Source organism: Mobula hypostoma, chromosome 26 (assembly GCF_963921235.1).
Source record: "Mobula hypostoma chromosome 26, sMobHyp1.1, whole genome shotgun sequence".
Lineage (NCBI taxonomy): Eukaryota > Metazoa > Chordata > Chondrichthyes > Myliobatiformes > Myliobatidae > Mobula > Mobula hypostoma.
In genome coordinates, this window is record NC_086122.1 from 39,084,492 (window position 1) to 39,104,591 (window position 20,100).

The following is a 20,100-nucleotide window of genomic DNA, read 5'->3' on the forward strand; positions in this document are numbered from 1 at the left end:
AGATAGAGGAAAGGAAAAGCAGTCAACAACACGTTCAGACAGTCGCTAACTGTCTGAACAACAAATTTAACATTTAAAAAAGATTTATAAAGACGTATTGCAATTCTCATTCAAATAATCAGAGATATCAACTAGAAAATATAACAAATTCATTTTGGGGTCACCATTGACAGCCAAGACCACCATGAAACATAGAAGCAGAATTAGGCCATTTGGCCATCGAGTTTGCTCCACCATATGATCACAGCTGATTTATAATCCCTCTCAAACCCCACACTCCTGCCTTCTCCCTATAATCTTTGATGTTTTCACTAATCAAGAACTTATCAACCTCCACTTTAAATATACCCAATAACTTGGCCTTCACAATTGTCTGTGGTAATGAATTCCACAGATTCACCACCTCTGGCTAAAGAAATTCCTTCTCATCTCTGTTCTCAAGGGATGCTCTTTTATTCTGAAGCAACACCCTCTGGCCTTAGACTCCCACGCTATTGGAAACATCCTCTCCATGTCCACTCTATCTAGGTCTTTCAATATTGAAGAGGTTTCAATGAGATTCGTCCCTCAATCTTCTAAACTCCAGTGAATTCAGTCCCAGGGCAGTCAAATGTTAACCCTTTCATTCCCGGGTCCGTTCCCATGAACACGAGAATCTTTTTCAACATCAGCACATCTTTTCTTAGATAAAGGTTCCAAAACTGCTCATTGTACTCCAAATGTGGTCTGATTAATGCCTTATAAAGCCTCAGCATAACATCATTGTGTTTATATTCTATTGTAGGTTTTAGAAAATAATGTATGATGGGTTCAAAATTAAACCAATTTTTAAAGAGCAGCTTTGGTACTACCAGGATGTGAAAATGAGTGTCATCTGCAAACCGTAATGGTGTGACTACTGTCTAATTACATCCTTGTAAACTGTCACTAGGCTACAAGTATAGTTAGAAAGACATGCAATGTATTTTCAAAACCTTTTGAATTCTGCGAGTCACTGTGACAGGGTTTGGAGTCTGGACTGAACAGCAATTCAGTAAACAGAATGGAATGGCACCTACTTCAGTTCAGCACTCCACTTTCCCCATAATCACAGGAGAGCTTAGATAGCTGTACAGTGCACAAAGATTTGCAAAGACATTGCTAAAGCTGAATTAACTAGACAGCAATTGTTCTCTTTGGGAGAGCTAAAGAATCTATTTCTAAAATTTAAAGCATACAGACTGTTCAAGTAGAGTGTACAAAGAGCCACAAGAATCCTCACTGCCTGAAGTGTATCAGATGGAGAAGACACACCTCATTTGAAGTATAACTGCCAGGGATTCTTATAAAGCAACAAACAAGAGCTGAGAAATGTGATAGGTCACATAAGCTATTTTTGGCTTGGTAAGAACACAATATGACAAACTGACTCCTCCAATCCCACCATTTTTTAAATAGCATGTTCAGATCCTTTCTTCAGATTCACTGGAAAGAACCAGCCACAGTTCAGTTGGTCACTCCCTTAACTAGGGGTCAAGGTGGGCAAGACTCATCTGGTTCCTAAGCTTGGGAATTCCAAGATTCAAAGTATAGCCACGAAACAAAGAAAACCATGGAACTCATGTAAAGAAAAACAAAAAACACACAATGTGCAAAAAGGAACAAATCGCATGAATGGCAAAAAATACAGAATATAAAACATCAAAAATCAATTAAGCAGTTTCAGCTCAGTTCAATCTACAGCTGCGTTGTTGGTGACTGCAGGTCACACAGCCCGTCCGCCCCAATCAAAATAGCAACAACAAACTAGAAACACATCATATCACAAACTACAGAACCACGTCCAAGATCCCAGCAACAAGCAAGAGGGGTGGGGAGGTGGGGAGAGAGAGGGAGAGAGGGAGAGAGGGAGAGAGGGAGAGAGGGAGAGAGGGAGAGAGGGAGAGAGGGAGAGAGGGAGAGAGGGAGAGAGGGAGAGAGGGAGAGAGGGAGAGAGGGAGAGAGGGAGAGAGGGAGAGAGGGAGAGAGGGAGAGAGAGAGAGAGAGAGAGAGGGAGAGAGAGAGAGAGAGAGAGAGAGAGAGAGAGAGAGAGAGAGAGAGAGAGAGAGAGACACCAATCGAATGCAGGAACCTTCCTCTGGGGGCAAAGAGAGAGACAAGTCACTCACAGGCAGCCGTTGCTGAACACCTGCTTGTCTTCCACTCTCATCCTCATGGATTTTAATCTTCCTCAACACTTTAATTGGCGGGATCGGTGAGAAATAGAGTTGATCATGGGCTTGCACCGTCTCCAGGCCATACTATTTGCTCAATACCTCACGAAATTCACTCAGAGACAGCAAAGTGCCAGGTCGCTCAGCGGGCCCGAAACACACCATCAAACTGTAGATCACAGGCTCCAGTCGTAGACTAATCATATTTGAAATCAATAGTACTAGCAAAGGAAGTAAAATAAGTAATTTTGTGAAATGTCTGAAGGACATTGCCTCTGGTCATGTTGTATGCTGGAGCCATCTTCTTCCTAAATCTCCCAGCTTCTTAAATCATTTTTTGCTCCTCCTCTAAAATACTCCTCAACTCCAATTTTCCTAAAATATCATGTCGCCTGGTGTCACACTGCATTTGGTAATATAGTTTGAACATAACCCAGTAACACAGCGGATAACATAACACTATTACATCGACAATAACCCGGGGTCAATCCTGCTGTTTGTATCTATGTTCTCCCTGTGACTGTGTGGGTTTCCTCTGACAGCTCCAGATTCCTCCCACATTCTAAAGGTATTTAGGTTGGTAGGTTAATTGGCCATATTGATATAATCAGGCTCATTGGGCTGAAAGGGCCTGTTACTGTGCTGTATCTCTAAATAAATAAAAATAATACTCTTAGAAAGGGTCTTAAAATGATTTACTGCAGGAAATCATTGTATAACTGAAAGATGCTGTTCACACCCTAGTTAAGAGTGTAGTACAATTTCTAAACAGTGCAATATTGCTGAGAAGTTAAATTAGACATCAATGTACAATCAAGAGTGGATACAAAGGATCTCACAGCACTATTAGAAGAAATCAAAATCAGCTCGACTCCACCGACCAATACACAAGCCTCAACCAGTACTATAAGCACATTTAAGCATTTTGTCAATGCTACTTGTGAAACTCTGCCACATAAAGTTGGCAACTGTTCTATCTACTTTACAGTGGAAAATGCACGTTAAATTACCATACTGATTACAGAGTACTGTGTGAGGCCCTGAGCTCACAAATCTTAAGTCATTGGAGTTGAAACCACAAGCTTCCGAATGAGATGGGGACATCAGAGAATTATGGATTAGTTACTGATGACTGTCCTCAGGAAACTCTGGTCTATAATTAATGAGTTATTATCTGAACTTCCAGAAGGCATTTGATAAAATCCCCTGTATAAGACCGTTAACTAAAATTGAACCTCAAAGCTGTAAGCAAATTATTGCTCTTGTTAAGAAAGAGGCTGAGGGGGAAACACTGACGGAATACATCACCTGTAAGTCTGTTGGGGACATTTACTGTGTTCAGTGCTCCCTGTGTGGCCTTCTGTTCATCGATGAGACTGACGTAGATTGGGAGACCATTTTGCCAAGCATCTACGCTCCATCACCTCCTCGCACACTACCATCCAGGGCCTTAAACAGTCCTTCTAGGTGAGGCAACACTTCTCCTGTGAGTCTGTTGGGGTCATTTACTGATTTTAGGTGCTCCCAGTGTGGCCTCCTGTACATCGGTAAGACCCAACGTAGATTGTGAAAGCACTTCGCCGAGCATCTACACTCCATCTGCCAGAACAAGCAGGATCTCCCAGTGGCCACCCATTTTAATTCCACTTCCCATTCCCATTCCAATATGTCCATCCATGGCCTTCTCTACTGTCGCAATGAGGCCGGACTTCAGTTAGAGGAACAGCACCTTATATTCTGTTTGGGTAGCCTCCAACCTGACGGTATGAACATCGATTTCTCAAACTTCTGGTAATGCCCCCCCCCCCGGCTTCTCCATTTCCCATCCCCTTTTCCTTCTTTCACCTTATCTCCTTGCCCATCCATCATCTCCATCTGGTGCTTCTTCCCCCTTTTTCTTTCTTCCATAACCTTCTGTCTCTTTCACCAATCAACTTCACCCCTCTCCCTCCGAGTTTCATCTATTACCTGGTGGTTCTCTCTCCCCTCCCCCCATCTTTAAAATCTACTCCTCAGCTCTTTTTCTCCAGTCCTGCCAAAGAGTTTTGGCCTGAACATTGACTGTACCTTTTTCCATAGATGCTGCCTGGCCTGCTGAGTTCTTCCAGCATTTTGTGTGTGTTGTTTGAAGGAAAACTGGACAGGTTTGCTAATTTGCAGAACTGTCTCTCAGTGTTTTCAACAAATTCATCATCTTCATTAATTACTTAATTTTAAACTACCCACACTAATTTGCCAATATTACACATTTAGGTTATGTCATAAATGAAAGGATGAACGTGCATATCGATTAAAAGCCCAGACTTTGATGAATAGATTTTAATGCAGCCAATGGAGACAAAAAGGACAGAACAAAAGCTTCTGTCTCATTGATGAAAATACTAAAAACTATGGAAGACTTAAACATTCATGTACAAGTATCATCAATATGTTAGAAAATAAAACAGAAAAGCTAGAAATACTCAGCAGGAACACACAAATCAACAGGTCAGGCAGTGTCGATGGAGAGGAATAAAGACTCATTCTGGGCTTCATCAGGGCTGCAGGTAGATTAGACAACATCTCTTCTATTGCATTGTAAAAGCCTGTTGAACTGACCTACAGAGTATTTCCAGCATTTTCTGTTTTTTTTTCAGTGGTTTGCTTGTACTATCACTACCAACTCCACCACCCTGAACCTCCCTCCCTTCACTCAGCCCTTTCACCATTTCCTGAACCGCACCACCACACACCCCTTCCCCTTGCTCAGCCTTTACACTGTTTCCTGAACCCCACCAACCACATCACCCCACACCCCCTCCCTTCACACAACCCCTTCAGTGTTTTCTAAACTCCATCACCACACCACACCACCCCACACCCACTTCTTTCACACAGCCCTTTCACAGTTCCCTCTTAAGATATTTGTCCTGGAGCATCTGGAGTACTGTTTGAGTTCCCGTCTCCTTACTTGAGGAAAGAATATATTGGTTTAGGAGGTGGTTCAGAGGAGCTTCACCAGGTATATTCCGGAGATGAAGAGGTTAACCTCAGAATTGCCAGGCATTTATATTCACTGGAATCCGGAAGTATGTGAGGGCATCTTAGAGAAACATACAAAATTCTGAAAGGGGTAGATAAAATAGAGGCAGGAAAGTTGTTTCCACTCAAAAATAGAATAGGGACATTGTATCAAGATTCAGGGGAATGGATTTAGAAGAGATGAGGTGAAACTGCTTTTTCAAGAGAGTTGTATATCTGCAGAAGCTACATCATTAGTATATTCAAGACACAATTAGATTTTTGCATAGTAGGGTGTGGAGGAAAAATTAAGCTTGAAGACTGGGGTTGACAGTCCTCAGGATGGTGTGATGGGAAGCAAAATGGGTCTATCTTCCTTGTACAAACTAATAATAGATCTTGTCATCAATGAAGAACCAATTGTATGGATGCTAAGTTTGTATAAATTGTGAAAACAGTGTCTGGAGACCAGTTGACCTAGTGTGATTAGATTGACGGTATAAATTTGAATTGTAACCTTGCATTGGAGGAGACGTTGTGAGGAATGGTTCCCCGTGAATTCACAAAATAAAGGCAATAACTAGCTTCGAGGTCTTTGCCTACTTTGTGCTTGATCGGTACTAAATTCTCTAACATAGGAAAATGAAGGGTTACGTGGAAAAGGCAGGCAGGTGGAGCCAAGTCGACAGCCAGATCAGCCATAAGCTCACTGAGCAGTGGAAAAGGCCTAAAAGGCCACATGGACGACTCCCGCTCCTCATCCTTGTGTTCTCGTTGAATAGTGAGGTAAGCTGACTCCTGCTCTTATCTTGTTATGCCCTTATGACCACCAGTACTATAAGGATGAACTCTTGATCTTTCAATCTACCTCATCATGGTCCTTGCCTCTATCTGTCTGCTTGCACTTTGGCTGTAACAGTAACATAATACGCTGCATTGTTAGCTCAGTGTGCTTATGTTCGGAATGGTCAGTCCGGTTTATCCACTAACTCAGTACACGTGACAATAACAAATCAATTACAGTTTTACAAAGTTAATAGATCATAAGATATAGGAGTAGAATAAACCATTCAGCCCACTGAGTCATTAATATTACTATTTTGGGTGTTGCCACAGATGCAGCATTTCACATTGCCTGCATCTGTATAATTACATTGACATTAAATATCATTATAATATAAGTAGGGAATAATTAGTAAGTGTGAAAGAAACTAAAGGACTAAAATATTAGGTGTATACAATCTGCAACTTTACAAAGCCCTGGTTAGACCACAACTTTAAGGCAGTACAGTGGTGCAGATAACTGAAGTGCTGCCTCCCAGGTGCAGTGACCTGGGTTCCATGCTGATTTTGGGTATTGTGTGCAGTTTGCTTGTTCTCCCCGAGGGTATTGCCCGGGTTATCTGCTTCTTCCTGACTGCCCACTGTTAATTGCTCAAAGGCAGATGAATGTAGTAACAGTGGTAGAATCTGGGAAGAATTGATGGATATCTGGGAGAAATAAGAAGACAGCTGATATAATCAATCAGGAAACAGCAGCTGGGATTTCTGGGATTTACTGAGGAAAGAGGAACCAGAACATCTTGCAGAGATGGGAAAAACTGACAGAAGAAAAAGCCATGGTCGACAGCGCATGACATTCATGAATTGCAGCAAGGGATAGACAGGCAAAGGGTTTGAAGAGCTTCTCAGATTAAAGACAGATGAAAGACCACGATCACCCACATCATACGACACAGGACATAATAATGATGATGATATATATGAGTGCTTGACATTTGGTGTTGACTCAGTGGGTAAAAGAACATTTTTCTGAACTACAAGGTTTTATTATACTTTAGGAAGGATATTCTACTCTTCGTAAATCCAGAATACATTACCTAGAATTACATCTAGAATCCATAATTTAAATTAAAAACAGAATAAAAAACACTGAGCTATTCATCAGCAATGATAAGATCACGGACTTCGGCCCAAAACGTTGACTGTACTCTTTTCCTAGAATGCTGCTTGGCCTGCTGAGTTCCTCCAGCACTTTGAGTGAGTTGCTCGGACTTCCAGCATCTGCAGATCTTCTCTTTTTTTTAGGTCATGTGCTGATTTGATTAAGTTTTCAGAATATTCAAAGTAAACAACAAATTATTTCTGTTGGCACGGAAGACCAACCCTAACAATTAATGGCAGGCCTCACAGGAATGGAAAGAGGAAATAACTGGAAATGCAAATCCTGACATAATTTTGGAATTACCCACTGCAAATAACATTTGATGCTGCATTAATTGTTAATCTTAAATCTTGGTTTGACAGATTTTTCTTTAGTAAAGGCTTATGGTAAGAGTGAATACATGGATTCAGCCACAGATCAGTTCAGGTATGATTAAAATGTGGAAAAACTCTCTGTCCATGTTCCAGAAGTGAATACTGAGCTAATACTGACATTAAAAAATATCAGCATTCCTCCTGCCCTCCTGAAAAAGGAACAATGGGAAATGCTGATCTCATTAAATAATAAGCTAACTTCTGTCCTTTAACGTTCACCATGGCCTATTGTTTCAAGATGACATTTTCCAGCCAGGTCCTCCCTCAAAGTCCCTGCTTGTCCATCAGTCCCTGCCCCGGAGAAATTGCACAGGCTTCCCTTCTGAGTAATCATCACATCTCAAGATTGTTTAATGTCATTTCCAGTACTCAAGTGTAAAGAACAAAATAGTTGTTACTCCAGATCCAACATAGCACAAAAGAACACAATAAATATAACTACATAAGATAGTTAACATACATAAATTGATTGTATGTTCATAAAGTGACACTAGGTACAGGAGTGTCTGTACACAAGGTGAATGACAGGAAATGATATAGTAGTAGAGGTGAGGGGTGGGTTAGTGCTTGGGTCAGCCTTACTGCTTGGGAAAAGTAACTTGTTGAGTCTGTTGGTCCCGGTGTGCAAGTTATGTAGCCTCTTCGCTAATAGAAGTGGGACAAACACGTCATGAGCAGGGTGGGTGGGAGGGATCCTTCATGACATTACTGGCGTTTTTCCAGTATCTTTCTGTATACATGTCCTTAATGGCAGGTAGGCTGGTACTGGTAACATGTTGGACAGTTTTGGTTACCTGCTGTACAGCCTTCCTGCCCTCTGCAGTGCAGTTTCCATACCATATGGTGATGCAGCTTGTTAGGATGCTCACTGCTGTGGATCTATAGATGACAGATATGCAAAGTCCAGCTCTCTTCAGCCTCCTCAGTAAGTAGAGGCATTGGTGAGCTTTCCTAACTGTGAAGGGTGTGCTCTGGGACCTTGAATGATTGTATGAGATGTGCACTCTCAGGAGCTTGAAACTGCTTGCAGTTTCCATTTGCTGTGCTCCCACTGTACAGGCAGATATTAGAGGTTCAAATTCTCCTGAAGTCAATAACCTTCTTCTTCATCTTGTTGACACTGAGGACGAGGTTATTTGTCTGGCACCAGGCCTCTAGCTCTTCCACATTCTCTCTGTAGGCCATCTGATACTTGTTGGTCATGACCCCCACCACTGTTGTGTCACCGACAAACCTGACCACAACTTACTTCAAAAAAATCAGAAGCATAATGCTGGAGGAGCTCAAGGAGGCACACAGCATGTGTGGAGGCCAAAGGTATAAATCAAAATGCATCTGGGCTACTTTTACTTATTGTTTCTATTAGTTATTGGTTCTAAATCTCTCCATTATTCTTCATTACTTTCTCAAGAATGATTTACTTCAGCCAATAAACTCAAACATTTCATCACTCCTGGTTTAAAATATTGCTAAGCTACGAATGTTAATTTTTGCTGATATTGAGCTTTTCCCACTATATAGATGGAAGCCAATGCTCTGGCATGGATACCACTTTTGGAAAGAAATCATCTATCCAATACTGCACTGATTTACAGCAAAGGCGACTTAAAAACTTCCTTTCAACCATCAACAAAGAGGAGTAAACAGTCGATGTTTTTGGCTGAGACCCTTCATCACGACCTAGCCCAAAATGTCAACTGCTCACTCTCCACACACAGTAGATGCTGCCTGACTTGTTGAGTTCCTCATGTTTTGTGTTGCTCATGATCTCTAGCATCCACAGAATCTCTTGTTTTGTCTTCAGCCATGCTTCCTTTCCCTATTCCACCCCAAATATGTTTCACCTTCTGTTCAGCATCAGCTCCTGCACACAGCCCCACCCACTCACTACCTCCACTCTTTGAGGACTATAATGAAAACAAATTAACAGTGTAACACTGCCAAGAGGACTACTTCAATAAACACATTTTTAAGTATGTTTTGCGTACTTATTTTCTACAGATACAGAATATTAGAATTTGATGTCTCTGTCTCAGGAATGCCAAGGCCCTTGTTTAACCAATGGCCTAGTTTTCAGAAGGTTTTTTTCTCGCCATATCTGCATCTGCACCAAGATCGCAGGATAATCTCAGCAGCAGGGCAAACACAAAAGACTTTGGTGGAAGTCAAATCCATCTACTGGCGTTTGAAGAAGCATTTCATGGTAAAGCATTTATGCTTCCTTGCTTTGCAATTTAAGGTCATATTTTGCATTTATCTCTGCCATTTCTTTAACTAACTGCACACCTCCAAGATCACCTCATTTGCTGCTTGAGGCTGAAACAATGAATTCTCCATTCTTTCCTCATCTCAGACTTTGACAGTAAGAATTAGCTTTGTGTTATTTTAACTGTATGGCCTCCAGCAACTGAATGTTTCTCTCATGTTTGGCTGGCCAGAACTGGACTACATATTGAAAGTAGGGTTTGCTCAGAACATAGGTATGTTTGTTACTAACTTTCTGACTTCTAGTTCACACCGTTGCTTTTGGTTGCTGTTCGGCATTGGATAAGCATGTTTAGCACTGAAACTGAAGTGCCAAAGTGTTTTAGATTCGCTTCAAGATACTTTAACTATCTTGAAGTATAAAGTATTTACGTTATTTGTTCTTGCCTGTATAGTCTACTTGCCTGCATTAAACTGCTTCTCTTGCACATGTTCAGGGAGGCTGCAACCGATGACGACTCTACCAGCTTAGAGGAGTACAGGGCATCAGTGACTAGCTACACCAGCAAGTGCATCGATGACGTCACTGTGGCCAAGACCATCACTACACGCGCTAACCAGAAGCCATGGATGACCGCGGAGGTGTGTGCGCTGCTGAGGACCCGTGACTGCACCTTCAGAGCAGGCAACAAGGCAGCCCTAACAACAGCGAGGGCCAAACTGTCCCAGACCATCAGAGAGGCAAAGCGTGCACACGCCCAGCGAATCCACAGCCACTTCCAGGACAGCGGCGACACGCGGCGCATGTGGAAGGGTATTCAGGACATCACCAACTACAGGACAACATCACCTGCCTATGCTGGTGATGCCTCCCTCCCAGATGCATTGAACAACTTCTCGCTCGTTTCGAGGAGGAAAATGACGTGGCGGAGGGGAAGAGCACTCCTCCTCCCAATGACCAGGTGCTGTGTCTTACCGTGGCCGATGTGAGGAAAACTCTATGCAGGGTCAACGCACGGAAGGCTGCTGGACCAGACAATATTCCTGGCGGAGTGCTCAGAGGATGTGCAGACCAGCTTGCAGAGATTCTCACCGACATCTTCAACATCTCCCCGAGCAGTGCCGTCGTTCCACCGTGCTTTAAGGCCGCCACCATCGTCTCCGTGCCGAAGAAGCCTTCAGTGTCCTGCCTCAACAACTACTGTCCCGTTGCTCTCACATCCATCATCATGAAATGTTTCGAGAGGCTCGAATGAGGCACAAAGACCCTGCTGCCCCCCTCACTGGACCCCCTGCAGTTCATGTACCGTCCCAACTGCTCAACAGACGACACCATTCCCAACACCCTCCACCTGGCCCTCACCCACCTGGACAAAAAAGACACGTACGTTCGAATACTGTTCACAGACTTCAGTTCAGTATTTAACACAATCATTCCTCAGAAACTGACTGGAAAGCTGAGCCTACTGGGCCTGAACACCTCCCTCTGCAACTGGATCCTAGACTTCCTGACTGAGAGACCTCAGTCAGTCCGGATTGGAAGCAGCATCTCCAACACCATCACACTGAGCACGGGGCCCCCCAGGGCTGTGTGCTCAGTCCACTGCCGTTCACTCTGTTGACCCACGACTGTGCCGCAACACACAGCTCGAACCACATCACCAAGTTCGCCGGTGACACGACCGTAGTGGTCTCATCAGCAAGAACAACGAGTCAGCATACAGAGACAAGGTGCAGCGGCTAACAGACTGGTGCAGAGCCAACAACCTGTCTCTGAATGTGAACAAACCAAAAGAGATGGTTGTTGACTTCAGGCAAGCACGGAGCGACCACTCTCCGCTGAACATTGATGGCTCCTCCGTTGAGATCGTTAAGAGCACCAAATTTCTTGGTGTTCACCTGGCGGAGGATCTCACCTCGTCCCTCAACACCAGCTCCATAGCCAAGAAAGCCCAGCAGCATCTCTACTTTCTGTGAAGGCTGAGAAAAGTCCATCTCCCACCCCCCATCCTCACCACATTCTACAGAGGATGTATTGAGAGCATCCTGAGCAGCTGCATCACTGCTTGGTTCGGGAATTTCACTGTCTCGGATCGCAAGACCCTGCAGCAGATAGTGAAGTCAGCTGAGAAGATCACTGGGGTCTCTCTTCCCGCTATTACAGACACTTACACCACACGCCGCACCCGCAAAGCTAACAGTATTGTGAAGGGCCCCACACACTCCTCACACAATCTCTTCTCCCTCCTGCCATCTGGCAAAAGGTACAGAAACATTCGGGCTCTCACAACCAGACTGTGCAACAGTTTCTTCCCCCAAGCCATCAGACTCCTCAATACCCAGAGTCTAGACTGACATCTACATCATTTATTATTATATTGTAATTTGTCCTCTACTGTGCCTATTGTCTTGTTTATTAATTATTGTACTGCCCTGCACTGCTTTGTGCACTTTATGTAGTCCTGTGCAGGTCGGTAGTCTAGTGCAGTTTTTATGTTGTTTTACGTAGTCTAGTGTAGCCTTAACCATGGTTGTACTAGGGATAAACATCCGACAATGTGTGATCAAGATCAGAAATACAAACATCAAACAAGTCAACAAATTCAAATATCTTGGCAGCTTAATAACAAGTAATGGCAGGTGCGACACAGATATCAAATACAGAATAGCCATGGCGAAAGAAGCTTTCCAAAAATTGAAGACCATATTAACAGACAGAAAGATGAGCACGTACACTAAAAACAAAATACTGCAGCGCTACATTTATTCTATCCTGACTTATGGAAGTGAATGCTGGACCATTTCTCCCGCAATGGAAAGGAGACTAGAAGCAGCTGAATTATGGTTCTACAGGAGAATGTTAAAAATATCATGGACCACACACACATCAAATGAAGAAGTTCTCAGAAGAGCCCAAGCAGTTCGATCACTCATACCAACAATAAGAGAAAGACAATTCAGATTCCTAGGACACATCAGAAAGATGAACTAGAAAAACTCATACTCTCTGGAAAGACTGAGGGGAGTAAACCTGGAGGAAGACCTCGGCTTATGTACATCAAAAGCATAGCTACACATCAAGGAAATGGAAGCCATCCATGGTCACCAAAGTCCGCATCGGATATGGTACCTAGACAGACAATGTAGCCTTGTGCTGTCTCACATAGTCTAGTGTAGTTTTGTGTTGTTTCATGTAGCACCAGGGTCGTGGAGGAACGTTGTTTCGTGTTTACTGTGTACTGTACCAGCAGCTTATGGTCAAAATGACAATAAACTTGACTTGACTTGCTTGCATATATAAATCTGGGCAGGGGAAGGGGTTAGAGCTCTACCAAGGCTGACAGAACAAACTATCTCTCACCTAGAATTGGTGTGGTATTATGCAATGAGCTGTAAGAGGGTGTAGGCATGAACAATAATACTGTATGAAAGACATTTGGACAGATACGTGGAAAAAGGTTTAGAAGGATGTGGGCCAAACACAGGCAAATGCAAGCAGCTCCAGTAGGCACCTTGGTTCATGGTGTGTTAGATTGTGCTGTCTAACTCTATGACTATAACACTGATTCCCCTTGACCCCCCCACCCACCCCTCCAAGACTTGCATGGCGTCCTCTGCACTCGTGTGAAGGCTGAGCAATTGAAGACAGCCTGGCTCCATTGGTCCCCATACCAATTAACACCTAACATAACCATATTTGTCCAGTAGATGATCTCACATGACACAATGGTCCTACAGTTGGGATTGCTTCCTGGAGATCAGCTAACAAGAATCTCCTGCTGGCAAGAGCAAGTTGAGCTTGGGTCACATCATTGATAAGACAGCCTTTAGATACCTGCAAATCTTACATGTTTTACCAGATAAGTAAGATGAGGTTGTGAATAGCAGGGGCTGCGTTAGGAATGACACACAGCAAGCAACCAGCAGCCTGCTTAGCTGAAGGTTAGAAATTATCCCAGCAACAAAAAACAATCTGTCCTTGTGAAAAAAAAACAATTTTCCCATTTTAAACACCAGTGAAATTGGTTCAGAGAAAGTAAGACAGGATGAACCTCTCCCTAGAGAGAGGGAAAGAGACAGGGCACCAGGAATAGTAAAATACATTATGAGCAGAGGTGTCAAAGGAGACTGACCACAAATGCAACACAGATTAAGGACAGAGAACAAGGAAACAGAGGAAATTAAAAATAAGATCCCTTTCTAAAAATAGCAAGGCTATCCTTAGGCACCCATCATGAATGATTAACGCCGTACTAAAGATGAGCTGCTGCTCCAAACACATTTGCCTACTGAATAAGACAAAGGCCATTCAACCCATCATGTTCATGCAGGTTCCCAGAAGGCCAATCCTATTGGTCCCGTTCTCCGTCTCCATTTTTCTTTGTAGCTCTACAACATAGTGCCTCTCATCAGCTCTCCCTACATTTTTCTGGCCTTTTTTCTTTTTAAGATGCTGCCCCACACCCATTAACTACAATTGAGGATGCAGGAGAGACCCACAACATCTAGCAGAAACCCACGCAGTCACATAGAAAACCTACAGCACAATACAGGACCTTCGGCCCACAATGCTGTGCTGAACATGTACTTACTTTAGAAATTACCTAGGGTTACCCATAGCCCTCTATTTTTCTAAGCTCCATGTACATATCCAGGAGTCTCTTGAAAGACCCTATCATATCCACCTCAACCACCATTGCCGGCAGCCTATTCCACACACTCACCACTCTCTGCGCAAAAAACTTACCCCTGACATCTCCTCTGTACCTACTTCCAAGCACCTTAAAACTGTGGCCCCTTGATTTTGCTGTTTCAGCCCTGGGAAAAAGCTTCTGACTATCCACACGATCAATGCCTCTCATCATCTAATACACCTCTATCAGGTCACCTCTCATCCTCCGTCGCTCCAAGCAGAAAAGGCCGCGTTCACTCATCCTATTCTCATAAGGCATGCTCCCCAATCCAAGCAACATCCTTGTAAATCTCCTCTGCACCCTTTCTATAGTTTTCACATCCTTCCTGTAGTGAGGTGACCAGAACACATTCCACAAGGACAACATCCAATGTCAGGACTGAACCATCCTGGACCTGCAAGGGAGCAACTCAAATGCTACAGTACGATGTTACATTAGTTGTGAATCCAAGTCTATTTTGTAAAGCAATTAATTACAATAACCATCTTCAAGACATCTCCCAGACTTCAATACAGGAATGTTATCGGAAAATATCTGAGAACAAATTACACAAGATGAGGCTTGGGAAGATGGATCAAAGGTTTTGGTTATAAGAGCATCTTTAACCACAGAAGGGCAAAAAGGTTTGGGAAGAGAATTTCAGAGTTTGGTACCTAAGCCAAAGGCACAATTGAATTCCAGTTCTTATTTAGAGTGAGACCTTTGTCTTTGTTAAAATTCTTTCTCTCTAATTTTATTTCAATGGCTTCCTTCACCAGGCAGTCTCAAAAGCCATTGGTGCTGCACAGTAGTTTTGTGCCACTGAAGTCAATCCGACAGCCATTGCAAATGCAATGTCCTGCTACCACCGATTTCTCTGGTGAAGGAAGTCATTGAAATAAAACTAGAGAAAAAGAACTTAAGAAAGAACTGGAATTCGATCGTAAACAATGTGGGACAGCGGAAACCTGATTGGATGTGGAGTAACCAATCAGGAGGGGTGATGACTGGGGTATATATATACCAACGGATAAGAAGTGCCCAGGCAGCATCACTGATGAATATAGCAGAGTTTGTCATCGAAATGTCGGGTAAAATCAATACCTGTACCAGCCTGGAAGCCCAAGAAGAGCTTATTCATCATACACACTAGGAAAGTAGTAGATTCTTTTTGAATTCCTTTTTTCCCCATGTGCAGAATTGAATCAACAAAGTACTGAATGAATCCAGAGCCCTGTTACCATCTCACACTATACTTAGTTTAACAATATTAAATGGAGTTTTACAAATAAAAATATTTCAAGACTAAACACCTTAGTGATAATCAGAGTAAGTGCATCCCTGTTTATGGACCACCCAAGGATAGTCATTGGTAGAGTCCAAACCCAGCCAGAACCCTCTTCAAATGCTATACAAATCCTTTCTGAATTAACTGCTTAAATTCACTATGCAGAACAAAAATAGTAAAAAATGATGACACACCTTTAAACAGATTCAGGGTGCTAATCAGGAGAATAGAAGGAGAAAGGTGAAGTGAAAATGGATGTGAATGTGAAAATTATACATTAAAAATGGAACTTAAAATCAACTTACTTCCATTCTGAGACACCAGCTTCGTAACACAAGATGTACAAAACATGTAAACAGCCGAGACAGTGCTCCACTAATCAGCTAGCTGTCTTTGGCTCCCACTTCAAGCCGGCTGCCGTTGAAGGCTGTGAGAAACTGAGGTGGGCGTAGGTTTAATTCAGCAGTGAATTACGTAGAAGAGGAGGAGGAAATGTCTAGCTCACTGATTAACACAGGGCTTGAGAGGAGGATCACAGCTAGTGTTTACAATTAAAGTGACATTACAGCCAAGTCAAAATAGCCTTTTCAGATATTTCTTTCTCAGAAGAACGAGAGCAGGGTGTCTAGAAAACAATGGAATTAATACAAACAGACCATGGGTGTAACCCAGATGGAGCAAAGTATCACAAATATAAGGACTGCAACTTCTGGCTGGAGCCAGAGTAAGAAGAAAATTTTTTTTCACATCTTAGGGTTTTCCTGGTATCTTAAGGAACAAATTTTCTCAGTTTGTGAAAACTACTGTCAAGAGAGGTGGAGAAGCATTTACAGGACTGTTTTGAGTCTGTGGACTGGACCATATTCAGGGATTCCCCTTTGGATCCAAATTAACATTTCTTCATCTGGACCTGCATGTGGCTTCAAGAACATACTAAGTCTTGCCAAACCAGTCTGCTAGGATTTACAGTCTGCTGTGTGCTGGGTCTGTACCGGCCAAGCATGGTGACCAAAAACCCTACGAAGTAGCACAGGTCTGACCTAGAGAAAGCCATTATGAAATTGAAAGGGCAATTCTGCTGAAATTAAAGGCACAAAGAGATGAACAGCCGCTACAGCAGCATGTGTATGCCATTGCTTCCTGTAAGGTGAAACCTCAGCACAAATGGCAATGAAGCAGCACTTCCCAATGAGCTCCATACCTTTTAAAAGGCATCAGGCCCTGCTGTTATACCTGACAAGGTACAGAAAACCAACTGGCTGGAATGTTGCAGGACATCTTCAAACTCTCACTGCTGCAGCAGTAGGTTCCCACCTGCTTCAAAAGGATATCAACAATACCAATGCCTAAGAAGAGCAGGGAGAGCTGCCTCAATGCTAATTGCCCAGAGCACTCACATCTACTGTGATGAAATGCTTTGAGAGGTTGGTCAGAGCTAGAATGAACTTGCTGCCTGAACAAGGACATGAACTTGCTGCAATTTGCCTACCGGCACAACAGGTTTTCAGCAGATATAGTCTCACTGGCTCTCCACTCAGCTTTGTAGCAGCTGGACAACAGCAATACCTACATCAGGCTGCTGTTAATTGATTACACCTTAGCGTCAACACCATCATACATCACACCTTCAGTACTAATCCATAAATTTTAAAACCTGGGCATTTGTACTTCTCTCTGTAACTGGATCCTTAACTTCCTTATCAGGAGACCACATTCAATGCAGGTCTATAACATCTTCTCTTCACTGACAACCAATGCCAGTGACCTCAAGGACGTGTGCTTAGCCCCCTGCTTTCCTCTCAACACATAACTACACAGCTAGGCACAACTCAAACACCATCATAAATTTGCTGAGAAGACCGCCATTGTTGCCAAAATCTCAGATGTCGAGGAGGCATACAGGAGTGAGGTAGGTCTGCTGGTTGAGTGACATTGCAACAATAACTTCACACTCAATGTCATTATGACCAAGGAATTTATTGTGAACTTCAGGAAGGGGAAGTCAGGAGAACACACGCCAGTCCTCAGTGAGGGGTCAGTGCTGGAAAGGCAAGCAGCTTCAGTTTCCTGGGTATTAACAACTCAGATCTATCCTGGGCCCAACACACTGACGCAATCATGAAGAAAGCACACCAGCTGTTCTACTTCATTAGGAGGTTGAGGAGATTTGTTACATCACCAAAGACTCTAGAAACTTCTACAGATGTACTGTGGAGAGCATATTCTGCCTGGGTGCATTACAGTTTGATAAGGAGCCTCTAATACACAGGATCGCTTGAGGCTGCAGAGTGTCGAGGACTAAGTCAATTCCATCACGAGCACAACTCTCCCCACCATCGAGGACATCTTCAAGAGTTGGTGTGTGAAGATGCAGAGTCCATTATTAAAGAACCTTACCGTCCAGACATGCACTCTTTGTATTACTACCATCGGGGAAGAAGTACAGTAGCCTGAAGATCCATACTCAATGTTTTAAGAACAGCTGCTTCCCCTCAGCCATCAGAATTTTTTCTGCTTGGGTTTCTGAAGTGCGCCTTGAACTTGGAATCATCTGATTTCCACTGAGCCATGTGGGCAAATCCCATGCCTGCACTTTGCAGTCCTTTCACTTCCTCACACTTTTTTCCTACCAGAGCACAATGTTTTTGTTTTGTCTCTGAAGAGCTTAAGAGTGTTATATTGTAGAGTCAGAGCTGCACAGCACAGAATCAGCATATTTAGCCCATTGTATCTATACTGACCTTTTTCCTCATCTACATTAATCCTACAATCCTTCGTCTAGTCTTGGAAATGGAGTGGAGAGAAAGACAGAAAAGGTGAACTAAGGGCCAGAGATCCGGGGTATGCAGGTAGGAGTTGGAAAGAAACATTTGGGGGGGGGGGGGTTACCTGAAATTAGAAAACTCACAGTTGATACCTTCAGTCTATAAACTACCCAAGCACAGCACTAGTATTGTTTTCTAGAGTCGTGATGAAAAACTGATTAAGGGTCAGCCCAAAACATCATCTTTTTATTCCCCTCCATAGATGCTGCCACATTTGTTGAATTCCTCCAGCATTTTCTGTGTTGTACCAGATTCCCAGCATCTGCAGAACCTCTTGTGTTTACACAAGATGCTGGCCTTCTTGTGTTTGATGGCTGTGGAGAAGGCAGAGGACAGACATGCTGATGTAGGAATGGGATGGAGAATTGAAAGGACACAAACGGAAGAATTAAATGGTTGCTGCAGGCATAGAACAGGAGCTCTGAAAAACAAGTCATCTATGTAGAAGACTGCATCGAGGTTCGATGTCAAATTAAGCAGTTCTCAATAAGCACTTCAGTATCTAGCAAACTAGTCTTTTATCAATTCTCTGTGAACTCAGGAGTATCTGATAATGAAACGATTGAATTACAATTTGTTGACGCAAACACGAGGAATTCTGCAGATGCTGGAAATTCAAGCAACACACATCAAAGTTGCTGGTGATGCTGCCTGGCCTGCTGCATTCACCAGCAACTTTGATGTGTGTTACTTATAATTTGTAGAGCACTTTTACTGTTCTCAAGATGTCCCAAATGCTTGCAATGTAGGAAAACCAGCAGCCAATTTGCTTCATGTAGGTCCCCAAAAACCTTGAAGAGGCCAAGGGTCAGCCTGAGAGTCCGGCTTGTGTTTGGAAGCCTAAGATCTCAGGGCTCTGGGACGGGTGGATCGAGGGTCAGTGTCACAGTAGGAGACTTGTGTGTCGTCGGGGAGGTCGGAAAATCTTTCACTGTGGGCCCGAAGACCTGAGACCTTTGCGATCTTCAGGCACAGAGCTTGTAAAAAGCAACAAAACAGACCTTTTAAACATCATAATAACAACCCGCTGGTTTATGTCTCCCCCTCGCTATGAAAATGGGGGGGGTACGTCCCTCTCCCTTATTAGGGAGAGAGAGAACCTGTGGTTTGTTGAATGCCGGATGAAATGCGATAGTCTTTAGTTTAACTGTCGTTCGTTCTTTGGGGCCCTTCTCTGTTTTTGCGGATGGTTGCGAAGAAAAAGCATCTCAGGATGTATATTGTATACATTTCTCTGACATTAAATTGGACATTTGAACCTTTGAATTACAATAAGTATATATAGAAAAAAAAGTAGTGCAAAAAGTGAGGGGAAAAACAAACTAGTGAGGTGGTGAGTTCATTGTCCATTCAGAAAACTGATGGCAAAAGGGAGCTGTCCATGAAATGTTAAACATGTGTTGAGGGCCCCTCAAATGGACCCACAGAGACTGTGCCAAGATCAGTTATAATTTCGGAGTACTGAGCTGAGGGAGGCAGCAGAAAATGGGTGAAAAGTCCAATAAACAGTGAAGGGAGCCCTGTTTCTGTGGATGGTAGGGGTACAGAAGGCTATGGTGCAGGTCGGTGCAGGTGGTAGGAGGCAGTTTAAATGGTTT

At 43.2% G+C, this 20,100-nt stretch overlaps 1 protein-coding gene across 8 annotated transcripts in view; it reads right to left on the reverse strand.

Annotated features, from left to right (window-relative positions):
• Positions 1-20,100, reverse strand: part of phactr4b (phosphatase and actin regulator 4b) — a 192,561-nt gene that overhangs the window by 67,335 nt on the left and 105,126 nt on the right. Inside the window, exon 1 of one of the 8 annotated variants that reach the window (XM_063033788.1) lies at positions 15,983-16,274. The exons of the other annotated variants lie outside the window; for them this stretch is intronic. Coding sequence (XP_062889858.1) covers positions 15,983-16,028 — 46 coding nt within the window. The 5' untranslated portion in view covers positions 16,029-16,274. Of the gene's footprint in view, positions 1-15,982; positions 16,275-20,100 lie in introns of those variants that run through there. 8 annotated transcript variants of the gene reach the window in all.